General features: G+C 38.1%; 1 protein-coding gene across 5 annotated transcripts in view; it reads right to left on the bottom strand.

Moving 5' to 3' along the window:
• Positions 1–25881, bottom strand: part of ppp1r13b (protein phosphatase 1 regulatory subunit 13B) — a 76028-nt gene that overhangs the window by 31217 nt on the left and 18930 nt on the right. For all 5 annotated transcript variants that reach the window (XM_062968530.1, XM_062968529.1, XM_062968528.1 and 2 more), the window contains exons 2-4: positions 22638–22785; positions 17254–17373; positions 12842–12906 (exon numbers count right to left, since the gene is read on the bottom strand). In XM_062968530.1, the coding sequence (XP_062824600.1) occupies positions 12842–12906; positions 17254–17373; positions 22638–22785 (333 nt within the window). The remainder of the gene's footprint in view (positions 1–12841; positions 12907–17253; positions 17374–22637; positions 22786–25881) is intronic.

Consider the following 25881-nt stretch of genomic DNA (forward strand, 5'->3'; position numbering starts at 1 on the left):
AAGGTTAATTCTGAAACAATCAATTTCCTCTGAACATATATTAGCTGTATAACTTCGGATAACTGGGCTTTAAAAGAAAGCAACACTCTTGTTAAATAGACTGCTACCTGAGATAGGTTAAGATTTGGTGTTCCACACTTGTACAATTGAGAAATATAAACCAACCCCAATATAAACATATACGTACAATAAGAAAACAGTTTAAATATTCAATACGTTTCCTAATATCTATATATGAATTTACACTATAAAATATTCCACAATACTAATGTGACTAAAACTGAGTCACTAAAACTTCAACAACTCTCCAAAAAACATCAAAAAACATCACTTTCTGAAAGAGTTCAAAGCAACAAACTATGACAAAATCTTGTGAGGTACAAACATTCCCTTCCTTAAGATTATTCACTACGGAAACACATATTTACTATGAAGTTCTTTTTTCAGTTAATATTTAGAACTGGGAAAGGGAGTAGCTAACCTGTAGCTTTAATCGTGTTTGCCTCCTTTTCGTCCACATGGCAAAAGAATGGTTTCAAAAAATAAGATCCTTCTTCAGTCTCAGTTCTGGTTTTCAAGTTCAGAACCAATGTGTCAGATCTTCAAAGCAGAGCATCCCAGACTTTAAACATGAGATAATGTAATAAAAGCACTCTGCAATAGAAAGCTCTTCTTTCTTGACAGGTCTAGCTAATCACTTGGTCCAAGCTTTTAATCTCATTCATTGTAATTCACTCTTAAAATTAAGATAAAATTAATGACAAATGTCAGAAAAGTTTGTTGTTCCAAACGAAGCTCTGTAGAGAAGGCTGTTCTCAACTAGAACAGTAGCAGATGTCCCTAAACATTTTCAGTGTCCAAGAGTTTTATCAACCACCTTAAGTCTAGTCATAGTAATTAGTAATCCTCCAAATGACATCACTCACCTTTCACAACAAACCTTAGCCAGTAAGAAATAAAACATCCCTCCACAGTTGCCACAACCAGGAAAAAATGCACCCCTCTTTTAAATGTACACTCAAAACAAACAAAGAGCTTTCTGCAAAATATTTACTCCCACAGATTCCACAGATTCACTCCAAGCTTAACATTCTGCTGACTACTACATTTATTTATATGAATTGTGGGGAACTGGCTACACAAGAGAACACTAAAAACAGTAAGCACTTGAATTTGGTTCTGGTAGCATTCTATGAATACAAACTCTTCACCAAATAGGCATTTAATACTTATATCTAACACTTTCTTTTGTCTGGGCAACGTTCTGAAGAAATCCATATATGTTCAGAATGCAGCCAATGAAACCTTGCTTTTTAGTGCGATTTAACTTTTGTAAATTGATCATTCTAATTGTATCTTTCAAAAACTGCCTTGAATCTCAACCTTGGATAGAAAAGGGGTACAAATTCTACAAAAATAAATGATAAATGAAACTAAATACTACTACTTATCCTCCTACTAGGTAACACCTTTGTGTGTCAAATTCTGTAATACACAGGACAAATGTATTGAACTTGCAACATAAGACTATTGAGTCAACAACAAGCTTCTGTAGAACTCAGATTTTTTCATTAAAACAACCACTAAGGCCTAATTGAATCTTTTAATGTCATGAATAGTTGTTAGATTAATTCTTCATTCTTTATAAAAAGTGTGAAAGTGGTGTTTTTCCATCTACTGTTTTTGATGTACCCCATGAGAGAGCACACCCATTCTGAGGAAAAATATCTCATCAACCAAACATGTGGCAACAGAGCAATAAATTTCAGATTCAGACCATCGACACTGCAATCACATTAAGAAATGCAGGCAATCTACACAATCAGATGTACATTTATGCACCAGCAACGTTGTCTATATCTGGATTTGTAGGAAGAGTTCGGAAGACAAATTAAGTCAGGTAGCTATCACCATTCATTGAATATCAATTCAGGAACAGGGCTTGGAAAAGAGGAGCCACTGCTTTGTTTTGTTTTTTAAAGTGCCTTCAAACTATTTCCTGGTTACATGTATGTAAAAAATGTCAATGTTTGGGTCCTGACTCTTGCTTATTCTAACATCTGAGAACTGAAAACTTTTACTATATGTGCCACCATCATCTGGGATGGGGGCAAGAAAACAATCCACCCAAGAAGGCATTTCTGCAACCAACGCTAGCATCACAACTTTTGGGTTATTGACACTTTTAGAACAAAGAATGGAAACAGAGGTCAGGAAGTGAAGGAATGGTGTCTAGGGTTTAGGTATTTTAAAAAAAGAGATTTCTAGATCTCGTGGTGTAGCCAAGCAAATATAAGAGAAACTTCAAAATCTCACTCCTGCATGTTTGATTGTTGAGCAGTCATTGAAAAACGTTTGAAGAATAAGTATGTGTTGGCTTCGATGCGGTCTGAATTAAGGCTCTTGTATAACGTCTGGTGGATGAATGGCAGAAGCACTTTGCATTGTTTTAAACTTTGTATATTGTATTTTATGACTGTTTTAACTGTTTTAGTTCATTGTATAACGGTGTAACGGCATTAATTGCCACTTGTACGCCACCCTGAGAACCCTCGGGTGAGAAGGGCGGGGTATAAATAATTGAAATAAATAAATAAATCAGACAAGTTCAGACCAAATATTTCATTCAGAACTACCATGCTATTCCATCACTGCAAAGATACAGTTAGGCTCCCAGTTGTGACCTTCACCTAAATCTTTAATTAATATGTAAAAAATTCTTGTAGAAATGCTCCACCACAAAACAACATTTCTTAGATATCTACAGCACATACTGTACAGGCCCTAAAAATTGCAACCAGATTTGTTTTGAAATGGAGATTCTCCACTTCTTGATGGATACTAGCACTCAAATCAGACTAACCCAGGCACAGAATAAGCCTGGGCTTCAAACTTAAACATATAAAACTCACATAATTAAAGGTAAGACTTATACTTTATGGTATAAACCTGTAATTTGTCTTGAGCATTTTTCCAAATCCTGACTCCAACAGCAAATAGGCTGTGCTACTATATGACATTTATCCAAATCGAAATCTTACAGAAGGTACAACTAGTTCTTTTGATTCAAGAACACTGTGTGGTCTCAGTGAGCATGACATTATTGCTAGTTTAATGGTTTTATCCATGGCTCTGTCTTGCTTTTTCTTAATTAGGTCAGAAAATGCCAGTAGCAGAATCCATTTGGAAAATCAACAACAAATGTCACATCAACAATCTCTATTTTAACATAATGGAATAAATCAAATCCAAATAAACCAAGTACTGTACAACTTTTGAAATCAAAACAATAAATGTATTGCTAACAATTTCACAAATATTTTCTATTTTATGGAGAAAGACATAATTAAAATCGTATCTTAATTTAGAGTAGCTACCTAGGACACATTACTATTCAGAAGAACAATCTTATCTCTTTTATGTCAGATTTTGTAAATATGTTGGGTATTATTGTGCATGCCTTCAAGTCATTTCTTCCTTATGGAGGGATTTTATTGACAAGATTTCTTCAAAGTGCCTTCCTCTAAAGCTAGAGAGTGAATTGTGCATGGTCACCCAACAAGTAGAGATTTGAACCCTGGTTTTCAAAGCTCTAGTCCTACACTCAAACCACTGCACTACTCTGGCTCTTTATATGCATACCCAGTCAATATCTAACCGAATTCATGTTGACTATTATATGCATATGAGTTCTACCAGCTCTTTAAAATACAAATCTAATTAGCCTCACATAACACATGCTGATGTCTCCTAAATAGCAAAGCCTCAGAGCTACTATGTTTTCAGACACCTGGCATTCCCTATCATTACAATTTTTCCTTCAGTGCAGCTATGAAAGGGCTAGCTTCAATTGTAAGGGTATTATCAGAAATAATGATTTTTTTAAAAAATCAATAAGTAGACATCAGAATAAAAGTTTCAAAAGTGCAAAGCATTTTATATCATTGATATCTCTACTCCACAGGAAAACTGGAGCAGTGGAAATCAATTTCAACAGGTGAAAGAACAAAAACAATACTATTGTTCTAAAGCAGCTGAAAACGAATGCTACCTATTGAGCACATGCTTTTTATGAAACTGTTACATACAAAAGTACAGAGAATTGATAACAAGGTAAATAAAAAATGTAGTTTTCATTTTCCATTTATTAAATTTAAGAAGCACTGCAGATCGAAAGGTGTGAATGTTCTGACTTGCTTACCACAGTTCTTTACACAAAAACAGTTATAGAAATGTTTCATGAAGCATACTTTGATCTTTGAAACTGGATTTTTCTAGACAGTAAGAGAAAAACACCTTATTTTGATATGTTTAAGACTCAGTATAAGATTCTTAAATAACACTGTGATTACTTTATCATGTTTTCCTACCATAGTAGTTAAGACTATGTTTATGAAGATGATACAATGCCAAAATTAAAGACAATGAAAAAAGTCTAAGCTTGATGATGATGCCATGAAACCCCATGCAATTTTTGTTGCCCAACCATCCCTGGCACAGCTTTTTTTAAAACAATTCAGCTAAGATAGGGGAAAGCTATAACAATAACCACACTGTGCAAACTGGTATGTTCTAACTCATGTTTTTCACTATATATTCTCAGTGTAAATTGTGAAGAACTTGTAAATTCAATAACACAATGACTGCAAAAATAACATACCAAGCAAGATAAAAAAATCTTTAAAGGAATAATTACCTGCTGCCAACTTTCCCACGTAATGGCAAAAGACCATACTTTTATTCTGTGGCACTGCCCATCATCTGTAAACTCCTGCATTGCTCCAACATGCTTCAACTCCATTTCCCCCCAGGTTTCCAAATTACCACAGTATGGATTGTTGTCTATAAACTAAAAAGGCAAATAGTCCCCCACCCCTTAAACCTTAAATGAGGTGATCCCTAATTCTTAATATGTGAATAATCAATCAATGTCAGGTAAGTTTTGCATATTTTTCCCTAACACACACAGGACCCCCCATCCTCCCCCATCATTTATCAATATGGAAAGCTGTCTCTCTGCATTCATCAGCAGTCACTGAACAGAAAGGGCTAGTGGATTTTGCCAGCAGTAAAAGACCTAATCATGACAAGATCAAGCCAGCTGTCAGATCTAATCAGCTTGATGCATTGCACTTTTCATATTCAATGAGGGGAAAAAACAGAGCAAGCTCTCCTTTGGCAGCTAATTATGGATTTACATTAAAATACACACACTGTACTCAATGCAGAATGTAAAGTTTTAAATTTCTTGTTTTGTAATATTAACAAGTTGTACTAAACTACCATGTCAAAACACGTTGGGAGGGAATTATTGCTTTTCCTTTTTACTCTTTAGTAGTGCTGCACTTTAGAATTAACAGGATGCCATGTTGACTGTCATGCACTGAAATTCACTATCCTATCAGAAAAAGTAGACTGACAAGATAAACCCAACATACACAGAATTTCACAAGAGCTGCTTTTGGAACACCGGGCAAAACAGATTAGTAATGTATCACACAAGCAGTAACAATAAAACCAAGGGGGTACATAATCCTGAAATACAGTGAGGAAAAAAACATCAATCAGCTTTAATAAATTCATCTTCAAAAAGAAAAAGGAAAATTCACTTGTTCATCTTTTCAGAATAATTACTTTTAAACAACTAAGGAGAAAAACAAATTAAAAGGCTCTGGTTTATTTTATAACACCCAGGAATGACTCATAGCAAATGCTTCTTTGTACCTTTCAAAAATAAATTAAAGCAAGGCACTGAGTGTCTAATGATAAGCTAGCAAAATTGAGCTAAATATAGACATTATCTAGATGTGCTTGGAAGCAGTCCTGGGGCTGGAAAATACGAGGGATGTAGCTGCTTTAGTATTAACAATGAAAGGTGGATAGAATTAGTTGGAACATATTTGGTTTGTCTATTATTATTATTATTATTATTATTATTATTATTATTATTATTATTATATCCTGCTTTATCTCCTCAAAGCGAACTTAAAGCGGCTATATACAATATCTTTTCATTTGAAAATGCATTTTTCTTTGACATTATAAAAGGATAATAAAGTGTGAATTTGTGTTTTAAATGCTAATGCATTTTTAAAAAGAAAGTGGCTAATGTTGATTTGAAGAATATAAAAATAAGAGCATAAAGTGCTCATTTATTATTTACATTATGACCATTCAGCCCCATAAAAATTCAGAAAAGTTCTCTAATAATAAATATATATTTTTTAAAAAACACACATAAAAGAAGTATTGCAAAGAACAAAACTCAACAGCCCTAAAATTAAAGAGAAGTTTTTTGAAGTAAAGAAAAACAGACCTCATACATTATTTTAAAGTGTGAATGAACAAAAAGGTCTTTACATTTATTCTTTTTAATGGACAAAGACGGAATAAGGTTAATCTTACTTGGGAGGGTAGTTTTGTAAATCGTATAGTACACTATCAAAAAACCCACATACTTAATACTCTTCCTTCTATCCCCAACCAGATCATCTTATCAGTCATTGTGGTTAAAAGGAGCTTCTGGCCACAAAGGTCACCAAATAGCTTTCAAGGTATAAATGGTGTGCCCTCACATTTTATTCCTCATTAATGTATTTATTTATTATTTATTTACAGTGTTTATACCCCCCTTCTCACCCCGAAGGGGACTCAGAGCAGCTTTACAAACACATATAAGCAAACATTCAATGCTGATTTTACAATAAAATTAACAAGGACAGACAACACAGAAGAGGTAAAGGCAGTTTTTCCCCATCTTATTTCCAGCATATTTGGAGGCTGTGCTGGACTCCAGCCACTGTGGGGTGCTGTTGCTCCATCTTCCATGCCAAGGAGCTTCCTTTCAATCAGTGTCCTTAAAGGTACCTTTATAACCTCCCCACTCAAAGCGGTACTATTTTATCTACTCGCATTTCTGCTTTCAACTCTGCTAGGCGAGCAGGTGAGCTGGGGCTAATGAGGGGTGCTCAACACCAACCCAGGTTCGAATTGCTGACATTTCATAGAATCATAGAATAATAGAGTTGGAAGAGACCTCATGGGCCATCCAGTCCAACCCCCTGGCAAGAAGCAGAATCTTTCTGCAGCACAGTGGTTTAGCCTGCTGTGCTAAGCCCGGCCCTCATAAAAACACAGATAATGCTAACAGAAGGGAATCAATTCACAATCACTATCAATTTTAAAAAATAGGTGTGGTTTTGGACTGTGTCACCCCAATCCAGCAGCTCAGTATGTTACACCCCCTCAGCCATGCTGTCACTGTTATTTCTATTTAGGACAGTGGTTCTCAACCTGTGGTCCCCAGATGTTTTTGGCCTTCAACACCCAGAAATCCTAACAGCTGGTAAACTGGCTGGGATTTCTGGTTGCTGTAGGCCAAAAACATCTGGGGACCCCAGGTTGAGAACCACTGATCTAGGAGTACAAACACATTTTGTTTAGAACCTTTACAATTACACTAGCGTATCTAGCCAGTGTTGCCCGGGTATCAGAGGTAGTGCTGCCCTTCGTTTTCATCCATTCTTTATCTTTCCTTCCCCACATATTTTCCACCCTTTCCTTTCTCTTCCTTCCCCTCCTTTTTCTTTCTTCTCTCTCTTCTTTCTCCTTTCCTTTCTTTTTCTTTTTCTATACATACATTCACTTCTTCATTGGTGATATTCCATTCACAAAACTCTGGATTTTCATAACAAATATGCACAAAGCTGACATTCAACTTGAGCCCTGTTCGTATGTCCTTTTCACAAATAGAAGCTTGATTTTAAGTCATAAACAAATATTTAAAAGGACAGGTTAGTTGTCTGTAACTGTGTTTTACCAGTACCACCACACATAAAGATGTTATTAGAGTACAATCACACATATCTTTATCCAGAAGTAAACCTTACTTCACATCGCTTCTTCATTTTATTTCCTTTGATTGCCTTTCCTGACAGTTTTGTGGACCACCCATGTTCTCATTATCTCAATCTCTTTGGAGCTAAGCTTTTGATTATTCCTCCTCCTGAAGACACTGATTTTTTCAATATTTAAATCATTAGAATTACTCCAGCTTCTAAGGCACTACTGCCACTTTTGTAATAGGTTCTTCACTTTCTAAAAGACAATACTGATTTTCTTCCTTTGCCAAATCTCAAATAAAATACCTCATCAAATATCTATAATTTAACAGTATCCCTAAAGAGCCATAAGAAAGTTATCAATCTTATAATTAAATTCAAACAAGAATGCTATGGATTTTTGCTGCTGCTGTTCCCAATATACTCAATTTTGGATTCATGTCAAAGGCTTAATATATTTAAAAGATTTAGATTTAGGTGCATCCATAAAGATTTTCACGTGAAATAAAGGCATTATACTATCATATCATGTATAGCACTTTGAGGTTTAATACAGAGGTTCAAAACATTTTACTTCAAATGTATATTGTGGTCTTGGAGTTAGGAACCTTTTTGTGTTCAGAGTTCAAATTCCAAAGTGAGGCAATATAAGATGTTCATTTTATCAGTGTTAACATTTTCTCACCAAGCAAATAAAGCAGTTAAATTCTATGCATGTCAATACAGCAGTAACCCACACTGCAACTTTCAGCCATGGAAAGCAAAGCTCAATTCTACACATATCTTCTGAGGAATAGACCGCTCTGGGTCCCCCTGGGGGAGAAGAGCGGTATATAAATTAAATAAATAAATAAATAAATGCACTGACAACTGTACCTTATTTTTATGCAACAATGCATATTGACGTAATATTTATCATAGGTGAAATAAAATATAATTGTTTGTATTACATGAACTCATGATATAGAAAATTAGTATTCATATAAATAAACACTGATTATTATATCCCTTGCCAAAAGTTGTTTTTTATTTTGGACAAAACTCAAGACTTATACAAGTGAAAGACCTCTAGATCAATCATTGTCCTGCAACTGTCCTACTGTCTGACAGATAACATTGTCCCCAGTATTGTCATGTGTCATGTGATATAGCAGTGGTTAAAGCGCTAACTACAACTTTGGAGACCAAGGTTTGGATCCTCACTCTACCATGGAAACCCATTGGTTGACCTTGGGCAACCCACAATCTCAGCCTCAGAGAAAAACAAAGGCAAGCCCCTTCTGAACAAATCTTGTCAATGAAATCCCATGATAAGTTCGCCCTAAAGTTGTCTTAAATTGGAAACAACAAAGACACACAACAACAAGTGCTATATCGGATGATATTATGTGAAAGAAATAGGGAGTTGTAGGGAATGGTTTATGGAGCCCCTGGTGGCGCAGCAGATTAAACCTCTGAGCTGCTGAATTTGCTGACATAAAAGTAAGTGGTTCGAATCCGGGGAGCGGGGTGAGCTCCTGCTGTTAGGCCAGGATTCTGCCAATCTAGCAGTTCGAAAACATGCAAATGTGAATAGATAAATAAGTACCGCTCTGACGGGAAGGTAATGCCGCTCCATGCAGTAATGCCAGCCACATGACCCTGGAGGTATCTACAGACAATGCAGACTCTTTGGCTTAGAAATGGAGATGAGCACCAACTCCCAGAGTCAGACACGACTAGGCTTAATGTCAGGGGAAAACCTTACCTTTACCTTTATTGAATGGTTCGGCATTGCTGTCTCTGACCCATGTCTCCCACTTTATCACACAGCACCCACACCAGGTTCAATCATTCACTGCACATACATGTTTTATGAATGAGCTATATATGTTATGTTTTCATTTATTCTTTGAAGTCTGATTTGCTCCTCCTTATAAAGGGTTTTAAAAACAGTAAAGACAAATACAGTCAAAAAAATTGATCGATATTCACTACACCTCATGGAAAAATAAAAGCCAGTTAGTTTTAAAGATAGCCCTCCCTTCATTTTTTCTGCCCTTTCTTTCCTCCCTCTTGACTCAAATAAGCCTATCTCCAAATCTACTGTGCAAGGGCATGGTATCATGATAGTGGGTCCGGTTCCATACTACCACACTGTCAAAAACAGTAAATTAAAACAAAAGCACCCACTTCTTCTTTGTTGTCAAACGGTGAAGGCAGACATGCACTCTTAATTTCAACTGACTAAATATAGAAACTGTTTTCCTCACATCTTGATGTGGTTTTTAAACAAACACTTTGTCAGTTTATAACATTTCCATCAGAATGATAGGTTTCAGGCAGACTGTTGTAATCAGAACAGGGAAGGGCAGCGTGGAACATGTTTTGTATGCATAGGGCCAAAGGTTCAATTCCTGGAATCTCTCAAGTGTTGGTACAGGCAAACAGCAGAACCAAGCAGAAATGCTTTTCCTGGACTGCACTGCTTCAGGATAGTGGGTAAGAAACATAGGTAGGTTGTTTGTGAAATATAGAGATGCCTACACAGAGAAAGCACATTCGAGGGTACTTATGCTGTTGGCATGTTGTCTTACATCAAACGACAGTTGTTGTTTTTTTGAAAAACATCTGTGCAACCCACTGCATCTCTCTGCAGCTGCCTGAAGATGCAACAGTCCAGGAAGAGCTTCAGTACTTTATTTCACTAGTTGCAAAAGACAAGCATCAAAAGAAGAAACTAAACAAGTAGCATGACTCAACAGCAGAATGTTACTTTCATTAATCTTTTCCAAATGGCATCATGTGATTTCTGGCATTTAATATTTATTTTAAATTTTGAGGAAAAAACAGTTAAAATATGTATGTAAATAATTTCATACACTTTTTAAAAAGTGCAGATTGGTGTAGAAATGAGAAAGCACATATACGTGAAGACGCATCAGTGGGACATGGCAAGGATTGTCATGTCCAACACTGAGTGAAAAGTGGCCTAAATACACAAAAATTGTGTTCTCTCTCTTCTGAACACCCAGAAGTGTAACCAAAGTACCATTTCTTCATTTCACCCACATTTTAATTTTCCAATGCTATTCCAAATATCTGCAATAAAGTGATCTGGGAGTGAGGTATGGTACTCCCATAGGCAAAGGCCTAATGAAAGAGGAGATGGAAAGGAAATGATAAATTTCACTCTTCAAGGCATTTCATACCTCCTAAAAACGGTAATAGAAATCAGTACTTCTTAAGCTGTTGTGAGAGACCACCAGCTTTCCCCCCCCCCAAGGTGCCATGGGCCATTTTTTTCTTTGTGCATTATTATTATAATTATTCATAGCAGGCTGACAGCCAATGGCTCATGGACTCGTAGTAGTCCATATATGCCCACTTGGAGCAGCACTGACCTAAATCAACTTCCAGCAAAGGACAACTATTTACAGATTGAATATCCCTTATATGAAATGCTTGGGATTAGAATTATGTTGGATGTCCAATCTTTTGCCGGATTTTGGAATATCTGTGATGATGACTATAACAATCAATGCAAACAAGTAGGAGGTAGCAAAAAAAGCAGGACACAAGGCCTCTTTCACAAAAATCAAGAAATTAAAGGAAAATTTAAACCAAGAGTAGGGAAGTTACATAACCAGCACTGGGATACACTGCATGATCAACAAATTATTGAAACAATACACAGAAGAACTATGTAAACGAGATGAAAGGGTGATAGATTCATTTGAAGAAGAAACATGTGTTTCTTCAATTTTAGAAACAGAAGTGAAAGCTGCAGTCAAAGCTCTTGGAGAAAATAAATATGCAAATCAATGGGGTAGCAATAAAATTGTTTCAGGCAAGAAAGAATCCTCTCAAATTCTAACTAAACTCTATCAACAAGTATGGAAAACAAAACCATGGTTCACAAATTAGAAATACTCAATATTCCAATATCTAAGAAAGCAGGGACCAAGAATCATAGTAACCACCCAATTACTGCTTTAATCTCCCATGCAAGCGGAGTTATGCTCAATATTGTATAACAATGACTCTGGAGTGAGAAATGCCAGATGACCATTTGTTCAGAAACAGAAGAGGCATGAGAGATATTGCAAACATATTTAGGACAATGGAGCACGCCAAAGAATTTCAGAAGAAAAATCAGCATGTGCTTTATAAATTGTTTCAGTTTTTGACTATATCTATAGTCAAACTAGAGATAAAGGAATTAATGTGTCATATTAATTGTTCTGTACTCAGGACAAGAGACCACAGTTTCAACAAAATACAGAGAAGCGTACTGGTTTTCAACTGGCAAAGGTGTCAGGTAAGATTGAATTTTATCATCATGTTTAACTGAACGTACTGCTATTCTGAAATATGGGTTCTGGCTCTTGGAATGCTTCAGACAGATAAGTACAAGTGGTAGATCGCAAAAGTTTATTTAAGCTGCATCAAAAAGGTATGAGGTATGGTATGGTGGAGGTTCCTTCTTTGGGGGCTTTTAAATAGAGACTGGATGGCCATCTGTTGGGGGTGCTTTGAGTGCAATTTTCCTGCTTCTTGGCACAATGGGGTTGGACTGGATTGCCCACGAGGTCTCTTCCAACTCTATGATTCTATGGTATCTGGGATCTTACAACCATAAAACAGGTAGGCTACATGTGTGCTCCCTGCTCCCGCCTGGGATGCCAGTATCACACAAAAGGTGAATAAAACTCAAGAGAATTGAGGTTTAAAATCCACAAAAAGGAACATCAAAAATTTAATACATCATGCTGGTAGAAGGAAAAAAAAGCAAAAGACCACAATATCACAATGGCTCTCATCTAGTTGAATTAGCAATTAAGTTTAAAATTTTGCATGTTTCCTAAAATAACTTTCTTACTCCATTTTCCTAAGTAAAATGCTTTTCCTAGGTATAACCATTATAAAATATTTATGATCATGAATTTGCAAAAGTATCTTTAGCAGTGGAAACAAGCTGAAATAACTGTAAAATTATGTTATTTGGCATTTCAACATACCCCATTTTCAGCACGTTTCTCCACAGGTATACTGATTCCATTTCTTTGATTTTGAGTCTGACGGCCTGTGAATAACACAAATGCATTTAACTCTACTGGTTTCCCATGAAATAGTTACTTATAATACCAAAACACAAAGTTAGAAAAAATATTTTCAAAACATGATCAACCTCACGCTTTCATACTTTGACTTGGTAAAAACAATTTTGAAGTGTAGATGTGTAACTGTTTTCACTGGTGTCAACTGTTTTTCTAAATGTATTTAAAGCTCAGTTAAGAACAACAAAATACTAAACGTGATGTCATCTGAAAAGCCTTTTCATCCTGTTAGAAGTATGGAAAGAGGAAATAAACTGTAATCAGAAGGACGTAGAACTGTGGATAAATTCAATCACAAAACTATGCTTCACGATTACATCATGGATAGGAAAAATAAATACACCAATGGAAACCCTAGGGGGGAATGGGAAGGGAAATGGGAAGAACTGATAGCCGAGGTAAAGGTCAACAGAAAATATAAGAAATTGAACCAGACAATCTTTATGATCCAACAAACAGAATGGATGATAAAGAAAATGCATGACTGTTTCCGGAGGGAGGGGTTGATCGGGAGAGGGGGAAATCAATGGAAAAGGGGCAGATACAAGTAGGGGACGAACCTATGAAATCTTTTCTCTCTTTTTTGTTAAATTGTGTGTGTGTGTGTGTGTGTGTGTGTGTATGTATGTGTGTGTGTGTGTGTGTGTGTGTGTATATATATATATATATATATATATACACACACACACACACACACACACACACACACACACATACACACACACACACACACACACATACACACACACTGTATGCGTTGCCTATATTATCTTCTAAACTCCCTCAGGAGGAAATGTGGCTGTTATACTCTACTTGTTTAATCCTAATTAAAAAATATTTTAAAAATGAATAGTATTCTCAGATATAACCATCTATAATTAACCTCTGCACTACATAGGGATATAGTCGGGATAGCTATACTGTTGGAATTTCATCCATTTTCCTCTCAAAACCTCACTTTGCTGCAAGGGGGGGGGGAGTGTTATGTAAATAACACCCATCTTCATCATTGCTGCTGTCCCTTTTAGTTGGGAGTCTCTATTAACTGCTAAGTTCAGCACTTGCCTGGTAAGGACTTTCCTGATATTGTTATTACTGTTCTACATAATAAGTTAATGAACTAAAACTGATGAGAAGTTGAAAAACAGATGTTATCTCATCCTGCCCAGCTCCAGCTCAGGGTCGATGCCATCCAGCTGCAAAAGTCCTATCGTTTAGCTCAGAAGAGTTTTCAGCAGCTGTAAAGGTTTGTCAGGAGCAGCATAAAAGACAGGCGTTTGGAACAGTTTACTGCTGGAAGCAAACATCCGGATTGGTGCTACAGCCGTGTATCATTGGTGACTTTGTGCCTTGAACCTTGTACTATGCTTTTGGATCTTGGCCCTGGACTTGTTGCTGAAACCCTGTGAATTTAGACCTCTAGGAATGGACTTTGGAATTTAGCTTGCTTGCTGATCAATTGTTTCATTAGATGTTAGACACTTAAATCCAGACTTTGTATCTTATATACAAACCAAGTTATTAGGTTGTGTAACTGTAGCTTTTCACTCTATAATAATGCTGAGACTGACTGACCTAGTAATGGCCTTAGGAAAAAAAGGTGGAGTAGGGAAAGTATGCAATGCAGAGCTGAATAAATAATGCAAGTCCAAGAAGTACTTAAAGAGCTTAAGAGTACAACTATGTAGAAAAGTTCAAATACAGCATGCTTGTAAAAGCAACAACACATACAGGTAGAGCTTGGGACGAAGTGGCACAGGGAACGATTTGGGCAACAGTCATGCTTAAGAACAAGCCAATCAAGAGATAGATGAGCAATTCATGTATATAATTTTTGCATTTTTAATGTTGCATTCAAATGGAAGAAACTTGCATTTTATTTGCAGTAAAAAGTACAAAATTTACCTATATCTAAGAAGCATTGTCAAAAAGCAAATCCAAGTGTTCCTATTTCAGTTGTTTACATATGCATAAATCTGGTATTCTTGTATTGTATTCTGGTTATTATGTATGTTGTTAGTCTGATTTTGAAATTGTAAGAAACATCATAAGCAAAACGGACCTCACAAATTAAGTCACCAATTCTAAACAACTGTCTACATCACCAATTTTCGGTTTTTATTCCTGTTTTTGGACTTCATCTCACACAAACCGTAATGAACAATGTCAATTATCAAGGATTCTGAGAGTCTGAGGATAAGAAGTTGAGAACCACTGATCTAGACTATTAATTGAGCCAGTATGAAGGATATCTGCCACTGAAAAAGCAGCACATGTATTCTTTTTGCATAAGGGCACCTTTGCCTGGCACAGCCTTAGATTGCAAAAAATCTTACAGGATGTCTCTGTAAATAGAGATTAACTGGCAGAAAACTGAAAGAAAACAGTGGCAACAACAATCATGTGGCCTGAAACTATTACTGTATTATTTACAAAGAAAAGAGGTGTGACTCCTTGTTTATGTAAAAGATATTATAGAAAGATTTGAGACTCTCAACCACTTGCAAGAGAAAAACAAAATGAACCAACTCCCTGGCAAAAGGTTAGAAGTGCAGACTAAACAGGTTTAATAGTAAGGTTATGCAAAATGTTGACAACTATAATTAAATTGTGACCAAAAAGCATAATGTAGGGAAAAAAGGAATTCCAAACATAGAGAAAGTGTCCAGAGCCGTAGGGATGTCAAATGACCAGAGAGAAAAATAGTGATACTGAATTGTAAGATTTGTAAAGGGGACAAAATTTTAGGTTTCTGCAAGGCAAATAGTTTTCACCAGAGCTTGGATTAATTAGTTGAACAATAACTCATTACCCACAACTTCTTATCATTCTGAATAACCATTTAAGAGCACTGCTTTTATAATTTTAATGACATAAGTTTAAGGGGCTGGATAACTTTTTATCACAACACCTTACTTTAATTGGCTTCAGACTTCAGGGAAGGAGATTCCACCTGAACATTAGGAAGAACTTCCTAACTGTGAGAGCTATTCAGCAGTGGAAGTCTCTGCCCCGCAGTGTGGTGGAGGCTCCTTCTTTGGAGGCTTTTAAACAGAGGCTGGATGGCCATCAGTTGGGGGTACTTTGAATGCGATTTTCCTGCTTCTTGGCAGATTGGGGTTGAACTGGATGGCCTAGGTGGTCTCTTCCAACTCCATGATTCTAATTACTAAGTGTCTGCCAGCACATTATGCTCTTCAGGCCCTAGTTGGGTTGGTGAATTCTCACTCTTTGGATGCAGTCTTATTTAGGAAATGAACCACATCGTGGGCCATTGTAGTCCATCAGGTAGCCACCAGGTTAAAAGATTAACATACACTGAAGTCGACACAGATAGAAGATAAAGTGTCTCAGGATTTGGCACCCAGACCCAGTCATGTGGCCTGAAATCATGTTATTCCTGATGGTAATTTGCTGCAGGATCATGCTCCTTATAAGCTGTCACAAGAGCACCTCCCTCTTACTGGTACATGCCTTTTGAATTTGTCCCTTTGAGTAAATTATCCCCCATCAGCCCTCTTTCGCTGGCCTCCAGACTCAGTCAGCTGTTAGAAAGCCAGTCCAGTGGAGGGTGGGGAGAAAGGTTACAACCCATACCTGAGAGTCATGTAAAACTATGTCACACCATAGGTATTGCCCCTGTTGAGTATGGATTCATGGAGGCTAGGCACTGGTATATAACAGCAGGTATAGCTGTCCTAGCTTTGAGTGGAGTAAGCCAATGATCCCCTTTTGAGCATGCACTTAAATCCAAGGCCTATAAAACAGGTGAACATGCGATTTTTGTTCAGTCTTGTAAAAAAATTTGGTCCAATCGTTTCCAAGATTTCCTTCACAGCCATGATAACCATGAGCTTGAATTCAACAATTATATTTAAAATTAGGGTAAAGCTTGGGAAAAGAAGCAGATTAACATGGTATGCTGTCCTCCTAAATATGAGTCCGATGGGTGTGCGGATGGGAAAATAGCAGTAAAGAGAAAAAGAATAAAGCTAGGAATCTGTAGGAAAACAAAGAAGGGACCACAAAAAGGGAAAGAGTAAATAACAGATAAAACAAAAAACATGCTAATCAGGCAAAACTAGGTTACAAAGAATCTGGCAGAGGGATAAGCAGAAGTAGAAGTGGCCTCTCTGGGAGGCTATTGTCATACAGAAATGATTCTGTGTGCCTCTAGGCATCCTTCCTACAAAGTTAAGAATGTGGATGACAGTGTTGGGTCATCATATTGATATTTTACTTCAGCTTGCAAAAAATGTATTACATAAATTTAAGTTCTTAGGACAACAAAAATATATGAGAAGAATACACACCTTGTTCACTGCTTTCTACTGGGGATTCTTCATGTCGAAGAAAAAACTTCACTTCCTCCCTTCGAGGTCCCCACTTCTGTAGATGGTCATACATCATGTGATCAAAAGGTATGTGCCGTTCTGAAATATGGAAATGTGAAGTGTTTTTTATCAGAACTCATTCAACATTTGTTTGAAATATGTTTGTAAAGTAAATAAAGCAAAATAGTAACTGTTTGATTTAATCTCCTATCACTTAATAATGCATTTTAAAATTAAACATTAGAAAGGCCCAAGTAGATGCATTAGTCCCCTTTTCCAGAAAAATGATTTCTTAAAAGTTCATTAAAACTGTTCTTCCAATTTCCAAATATTTAATAGGCCACACTATTGCTATGCAGGATTAGTTCTGACTAGGGGTGTGTGAAATGGCAGAAATTTGTTGTTTTTGTTTCAAATTTCAGGGGTCTCCTCGTTCTGTTTTTGGGAAGATTCCAGAAGATTAGGAGGGGGTGTTCAGATTTGTAATTCGGGATCCGGAGTCTGTTCTGGTTTCAGGAAGAATCTTCCCAAAAACATAATGCAGGGAAGGGATGGGGGCAGGATGACCCGAAATTTGAAACAAAAACAGAACGGATTTCTGCCATTTTGCACACCCCTAGTTCTGACAAGGCACAAGTGACTTTCATATCACTGAGGTTTTCATATAACGGAATCCTTTCATGTAATCATATTTGCTTTGGTTCTGGTTTTGCAGTTTTACAGAACATAATAAAGATTTCAAATTACCCATCAAATGCAGCAGCCTACCAGGAGGTCACTAACTCTCCTTTTTGCTGCATGAAAATACAAGCTCTGAGCAGGCTGTAACACAAGACAGGTGTTTTCCCATGATAGATCATCACAAGTTGTACTGACCTATAGAGTAAGTATATTTTCTGGCCAGCTACTCATTCTACAAACATGCCAGAAACAAAAATAAATTTTTTAGAACAAAGATATTTATATTGGGGGGGGGGAGAGAATGCTGTGAAGAAAGAAACATAATTAATCATTCATACTCCGTAATGGTAGATCAGTCCCACTTGCTAGTAAGCAAAAGAAATGAAGGATTAACAGAAATACCAAGTGTCTAGTAATAACCTACTAATTAGATTACCTGCCTGTACAGTCATATCACATGGTTAACAGTAAAGATTTGGGTTACTTAAGTGTGCTTAGTTTGACTTGTGTAGTGTCAAACGAATTAAGTCCACATTTCTGCCTACAATTTAACATTAAATGCCTATTCATAGGCCAGCCAAAAGAACTTGAATTCTTAGCACAACTAAACAGTTACAATGTAATAGGCATAGCTGAAACCTGGTGGGATGAGCCCTAAAATTGGAATGTTGTAATGGAGGGGTATAACTTAATTCAGAGCGATAGACCAAACACAAAAGGGGGTGGAATTATAAGGATGTTTAATTATAAGGATGTTTACACCTGTGAGGAGGCGCAGAACTTATAGAATCATAGAATCATAGAATAGTAGAGTTGGAAGAGACCTCATGGGCCATCTAGTCCAACCCCCCGCTAAGAAGCAGGAAATCGCATTCAAAGCACCCCCGACAGATGGCCATCCAGCCTCTGTTTAAAAGCTTCCAAAGAAGGAGCCTCCACCACAGTCTGGGGGAGAGAGTTCCACTGCCGAACAGCCCTCACAGTGAGGAAGTTCTTCCTGATGTTCAGGTGGAATCTCCTTTCCTGTAGTTTGAAGCCATTGTTCCGTGTCCTAGTCTGCAGGGCAACAGAAAATAAGCTTGCTCCCTCCTCCCTATGACTTCCCCTCACGTATTTGTACATGGCTATCATGTCTCCTCTCCTTCTCTTCTGCAGGCTAAACATGCCAAGCTCTTTAAGCCGCTCCTCATAGGGCTTGTTCTCCAGACCCTTAATCATTTTAGTCGCCCTCCTCTGGACGCTTTCCAGCTTGTCAACATCTCCCTTCATCTGCGGTGCCCAAAATTGGACACAGTATTCCAGGTGTGGTCTTAAACCCAGGCAGCCTGGTTGAGAGCATCTGAATAAGAATAGTGAGAACTGAAAAAGATGTAGTTGTGCTGGTCGAAACAGACCTCCAAGACAGACTGAAGACTTGGATGCAGCCCTCATTGAACAGATAACCAAATATGCAGAAAGAAGAGATATAGTAGTAATGGGAGATTTCAACTATTCTGATATTTGTTGGAAAATAAACTCTATCAAGAGTACAAAACCCAATAAATTCCTTGCTTTGCAGACAATTTTATTCTCCAGAAGGTGGAAGATACAACAAGAAGATAAGCTACTCTAGATCTAATTCTAATCAATACTGAGGTCCTGGTCAATGGAGTGGAAGTGGTGGAAATCCTTAGGTGGAAATGACATGCTCTTCTAGAACAGTGGTTCCCAATCTTTGGGCCTCCAGGTGTTTTGGACTTCAGCTCCCACAGTTCCTAACTGCTGGTATGCTGGTTGGGATTTCTAGGAGCTGATGTCCAAAACACCTGGAGGTCCAAAAGTTGGGAACCACTGTTCTAGAGTTTGTGATACAAAGGAAAGGGAAACGTAACAAAAATCAGACATGCAGAGAGCTGACTTCCGAAAATTTAGAAAACTACTGAGTGTGATCCCATGGATAGCAATACTAAAAGAGAAGGGAGATTTATTTATTTATTATTTATTTACAGTATTTATATTACGCCCTTCTCACCCCGAAGGGTGGGTCACATTATACACACATAGGGCAAACATTCAATGCCCATAAATACATCAAACAGAGACCGAGACAAACAGACGCAGAGGCAATTTAACCTTCTCCTGAGGGGATGGTCGAGCAGGGGGGAACAGCTGCTTCATCATCCACTCTGAAGGCACTTCCTCATTCCAAGTCGTAAATTAGTTAAACTTGCCTCCCACTTTTATAAGTGGTACCTTATTTCCTACTTGATAGATGCAACTATCTTTCGGGTTGCTAAGTCAGCAACGAGCAGGGGCTATTTTTTATTTTTAATTGACGGGTGCTCACCCCACCATGGGCTGGCCTCGAACTCATGACCTCATGGTCAGAGTGATTTATTGCAGCTGTTCAACAGCCTGCGCCACAGCCCGGAGATAGTGAAGGATGGGGATTTCTTAAAAATGAGATACTAAAGGTACAATTGCAAACCATGCCAAAAAGGAGAAAAAATAACAGAAGTCTAAAGAAGCTAGAATGGATGTCCAAAGAACTGAGCTAAGATTTAAACAGGACACGTACAAGAAATAAAAGAGGGGAGAAATCACCAAAGAGGAATGAAAATGAATAATCAACATATATAGGGGAAAGGTCTGAAAGGTTAAAACACAAAATAAGCCCAGGCTTGACAGAGAGATTAAAATAACAAAAATATTATGTCAGTATAAAAAGGAAGAACAAGGAAACGGTAGGGCCTCTGTGTGGAGAAGGTGGTGAAATGCTAACAGGGGATAGGGAAAAGGCAGAACTGCTCAATACCTTCTTTACCCCAGTATTTTCCCAAAAGGAAATCAGTGTTCAAAAACTGAACAATATGGAGAAGACAAGGCAATAGGGGAAATGCAACCCAAAATAGGTAAAGAAATAGTCCAGGAATACCTGGCTACTCTAAATGAATTCAAGTATCCAGGGCCAGATAAACTACATTCAATACATTCAAAAGTATTGATGGTACTAGTAGAAGTAATGTCACTGGCAATATTTTTGCGAATACTTGAAGAACAGGAGATGTCCAAGCAGACTGAAGAAGTGCAACTATTGTCCTTATCTTTAAAAAAGAAAAAAAGGGGACCCAAACAATTACCGTCCAGTCAGGGAATGCTGTGGCTGTAGAGTATCTTGATTTCAGTACGGCATTTGACAAGTTCTCCCATGATCTTCTTGCAAACAAACTAGTAAAATGTGGGCTAGACAATACTACAGCTTGATGGATTCATAATTGGTTAAGCAACCAAACCCGAAGAGTGCTCACCAATGGTTTCTCTTCATCCTGGAAAGTAGTGACTAGTGGAATGCTGCAGGATTCTGTCCTAAGCTGAATGCTGTTCAGAGTCTTTATTAATAATCTGGATGAAAGTTTAGGGAGCATGCTTATCAAGTTTGCAGATGACGCCAAATTGGAAGGGATAGCTAATACTTCAGAAGACAGGATTAGAATTCAAAATGACCTTTAAAATTAGAGAACTGGGTCAACAAGAAAAAATGTAATATACTACACTTGGGCAGAAAAAATGAAACGCACAGATAAAGGATGGGTGACACCTGGCTCAACAACAGTACATGTGGAAAAGATTTTGGAGTCTTTATAGACAACAAGTTGAATATGAACCAACATTGTGATGCACCAGCTAAAAAAACCAATGGGAATTTGGGCTGCATCAAAAGAAATATAGTGTCTAGAAGGGGAGTAATGATGCCCCTCTATTCTTCTTTGGCCAGACTTCACCTGGAACACTGTGTCCAATTCTGGACACCACAATCTAAGGGCGATATTGACAAGAGAATGACTAAAATGATCAAAGGTCTGGAGACCATGCCCTATGAGAAGCGGCTTAAAGAGCTAGATATCTTTAGCCTGCAAAAGAGAAGGTTGAGAGGAGACTGACAGCAATGTTTAAGTATCTGAAAAGATGGCGTAAGGAAGGGGGAGCAGGCTTGAAACTAAGAACTAAGAGCAATGGATTCAAATTACAGGAAATTAGATTCCACCAGAATATTAGGAAGAATTTTTAGATTGTAAGAGCTGTTCAGTTGTGGAACTCAAAGTCTCAGAGTGTGGTGGAAGCTCCTTCTTAAGAGGCTTTTAAACAGAGGCTGGATGGCCATCTGTTGGGGGTGCTTTGATTGTGCTTTTCCTGCATTGCAGGTGCACATTAGAGGAGATGGACTGGATGGCACATGTGATCTCTTCAAATTCCATGATTTTATTATTCTAACCAGTAAGGTAAAACCAAAATAAGTTCTTCACAACATTTGTACATTTAGTGTAATGCTTCTGGAACATGGTCATACAATCCAGAAAAATCACAGCAGCCCAGTGATTCCAGGCTTGAAAGCCTTCAACAACAAATTCTGTTATTACTACTTCATTGATTTTCAAATAATCAAGGCTCTCCTGACCTTCTGGAATTGAGTCTTCTTTTTGAGCCTATGGAAGAAGACTGTGGAAGCATGGAAGAAAATGCATGACAGCCTTACTTTTGAAAGTGTCAGGACTAATAAATTCTAGAAAGACTTGCAATTATTCTAGAAGGGCTTGCAGTTATCCTTAGTGAGAATGAACTACATATGTCATGCAATCCTGCATGAAAAAGCCAGAAAAAGCAAAACCTAGTGCTGAAGAACTTGTTCCTGAAAGACTGCTTACCATTTCCTCGCCAAACTTCAGATAGATGGCAACTGCCTTCTCCTGGTTCTTTGCAAAATTCCACCACATCTCGACAAGTGGTTTCAGGTGTAATTGGCACTTCAGTCAAAATTTGTTCATTGTTGCTCAGAAACACAGTTAATATCATCTGCGAATCAGAAAAACAACATACAGAAATCATCATTTTAAAGTGGCAACATGTCTGGGTTACACATATGACCAAGAAACACAGCCTGGTCCAGAAACTTGACAAACTGGTCTTTAATAGTCACAGCATGAGAAACATGATAAAACTAGGTAAACATTAATTTCAGACTATAAAATGAAGATCTGCCCAAAGATGAACAGAAGACATAGAAAAAAATCATATGTTTTATTTGATTCAAAAGTCACTTCTAAATATCTAACTAGTTCAGGGGGAACTAGTTTTTTTCTGTAAAGAAATCTCTATGTTTGCAAATCCATTACAACTTGTACCCTTGGTTCACTTCTGACACAAGAAATAAAATAAAAATAAAGGGGAAGATGACCAGGAGGAAGGAGGCTGTGATGACTCATGGGCCATGTAGTCCCGTTCCTAGTACTATTGTGGCAGATGAAGAGGAAAACTTGGGTTTCCCACCGTTTCTGCCAGATTTGGAGCCCTTGCACCTGCAAGATGTTTGCCCACAAGAAGTCAGCCAAACAAGCCTTGAGCAGAAATCTCCCCCATTTTCTCGCCGGGATTATTATAATCAAGATAGAGGCGCTCGAGAGGCGACTCGCCGGAGCGGCAGGATAGCTGCCAGACAATTAGCTGATTAAGTCTGTTTCCCTTGGGAAACTTTAAGGAGTCATGCATCTGGACACAGTATAGGTTTCGTTTCTTGTTCCCCAGAGAAAGTGTTCCTTGGCGGGAAAACAAGATCCTATATAGGTGTTTGGCCGCAAAGAATTCCTTGCGGAGTCAATTCGTCGGCTTGAGGAGTGAGATCGTGTGTAGACTTCGTACTCCAGTTCCCAGTTCCCTGATCAAGTTTCCTGCCCAGCCTTGTACCATGGACTTCTATGGACTCAGTTCTTGATTCATGTTTGCCTTGTTTCCAGTTTGATCTTGCCGAGTTTCAAGTCTTGCCTTGCCTTGCGTTTTAAACCACGGACCTTGCTTCTCAGTTTCAAGCCTTGTTTTCCAGTTTCCTTCGGATTTACCTTAAGCCTCAAAGACTTTGGACAGTTCCCCACACTATTGCTTGCCAAATAGTGTGTGTTTCGGTGAAGTGGATTATAACTTTGGTCTTTAATATCACATATTGGACATTGTTTTCCTGGACTATATTTGACCTTTTCTGGAAGGTCTACTTCTGAACTATATTCTTCACTTGTTTTTACTGACTTTATATATTCCTTTAATAAAGATATTAGATAGATTCTGGCCTCTGCGCATGGTTATTGGTGCTCTGCAGCCTGGGTCCTGACAGAGGCAGATATGTTCCCTCACACACTCACTGAAGCAGACACAAGGGAAGGAGAAAGGAGAATGGGAGAAGAAAAGGTGCATACGTTTTCTTGTGCACTCATTCAGATGGGCAGAGGAAAAGGATGGGATGGCAGGAGAAGGTAGGAATATGTGTTCTCTGGTTTGCTTGCTTGCTCAATCACTCATTTGGGAGGGGAGAAGGAGATGGGATGAGAGACTGGGAGAAAGGAGGGTAGATGTGTTCTCTCATTCACTTATTTTCTCAGGTGGAAGGAAAGGAAAAGAGAAGGGACAGGAGGATGGAGGGTGCAACTGTTCCTTAATGCACTAACTCACTCATTGGGGGAGGGATGAGAGAGCAGGAGGAGAGAGGACAGGTTGTGTGTGAATTTCTAGAACAGATGGAGTAAGGCGGGTGAAGAGAAGAGCACACTCGAGCAGGGAGAAAGGAATCACCAAGAGGAAGGCAAAGGCAGCAGGAAGGGGCTGTGACAGGTGTTCTTAAAGTGACTACTCTCTTACAGTCTGCCCTGGAGATCCACTTGGACCTTACTCCTCCAGCCCCATCCTATCTCCCTCCATCTCTCCTACCTGAGTGAGCCACTGAGTGATTGAGGCAACACATGTGCGGAACACAGCTCAAGATGAACACTCATTATCAAATTCTCTATGAAAAATAGTGTAGGGCACCAGTGGGAGTGGCAGCAAATAATCTGAGAATAATCAAATCCATAAAGATTAAACATCCAAATGCTTAATGATTATACTCTTCTTCCCTAAACTTTTGTCTTTTTGAATAATATTGTCTCCCTTTCTTGTTAATTTGAATAAATCTGTTCATTAACCTGTTCGTTTTAGAGAATATTTTTCCCTCGTAACCCAAACTGTCCCCAGGGTCATTAGATTTTCTTTCTTGGTGTAATTCATTCTTTTAAAAATCCTATCTATAGTTCTTGTTTCTTCCTTTCTCCATATGTCTCATTTTTGACTGCCAATACGCACATTTATTTAATTTACAAAGCCTATATATTATTTCACTATATGTTTACTTCACATCGCAGAACAAAGCATAGATATAGTATTGCTTATTTGGTTGAGCAAGCAAACCACATTAGTTTATTTAAGCATGCACACAAACTCACACATAGTATGTATATGTACACACAGTTTTTAACCATCATTACTATTTCTATTATGTCTGATCATTAGTTTAATCATGAGGCATCTCAGTAGCAGCAATGCAAATCCACATGGTGCCCTTAGAGACAGGAGGAGGAAAATCTTCACCTCCAGTAAAATTGGAAAGAAGATGAAGCTTGGGTGGTTGTAGAAAAAGTGTCCTTCACCCTCAGTTGTTGTTTATTCGTTCAGTCGTTTCTGACTCTTCGTGACCTCATGGACCAGCCCACGCCAGATCTTCCTTGTCAGCCATCGCCGCCCACAGTCCCTTCAAGGTCAAGCCAGTCACTTCAAGGATACCATCCATCCATCTTGCCCTTGGTCGGCCCCTCTTTTCCCTTCCATTTTCCCCAGCATCATTCTCTTCTCCAAGTTTTCCTGTCTTCTCATGATGTGGCCAAAGTTCTTCAGCTTTGCCTCTAATATCCTTCCCTCCAGTGAGCAGCTGGGCATTATTTCCTGGAGTATGGACTGATTGGATCTTCTTGTGGTCCAAGGCACTCTCAGAATTTTCCTCCAACACCACAGTTCAAAAAGCATCTATCTTCCTCCGCTCAGCCTTCCTTATGGTCCAGCTCTCGCATCCATAGGTTACTATGGGGAATACCA

Source organism: Anolis carolinensis, chromosome 1, assembly GCF_035594765.1.
Source record: "Anolis carolinensis isolate JA03-04 chromosome 1, rAnoCar3.1.pri, whole genome shotgun sequence".
NCBI classification, from domain to species: Eukaryota; Metazoa; Chordata; class Lepidosauria; order Squamata; family Dactyloidae; genus Anolis; species Anolis carolinensis.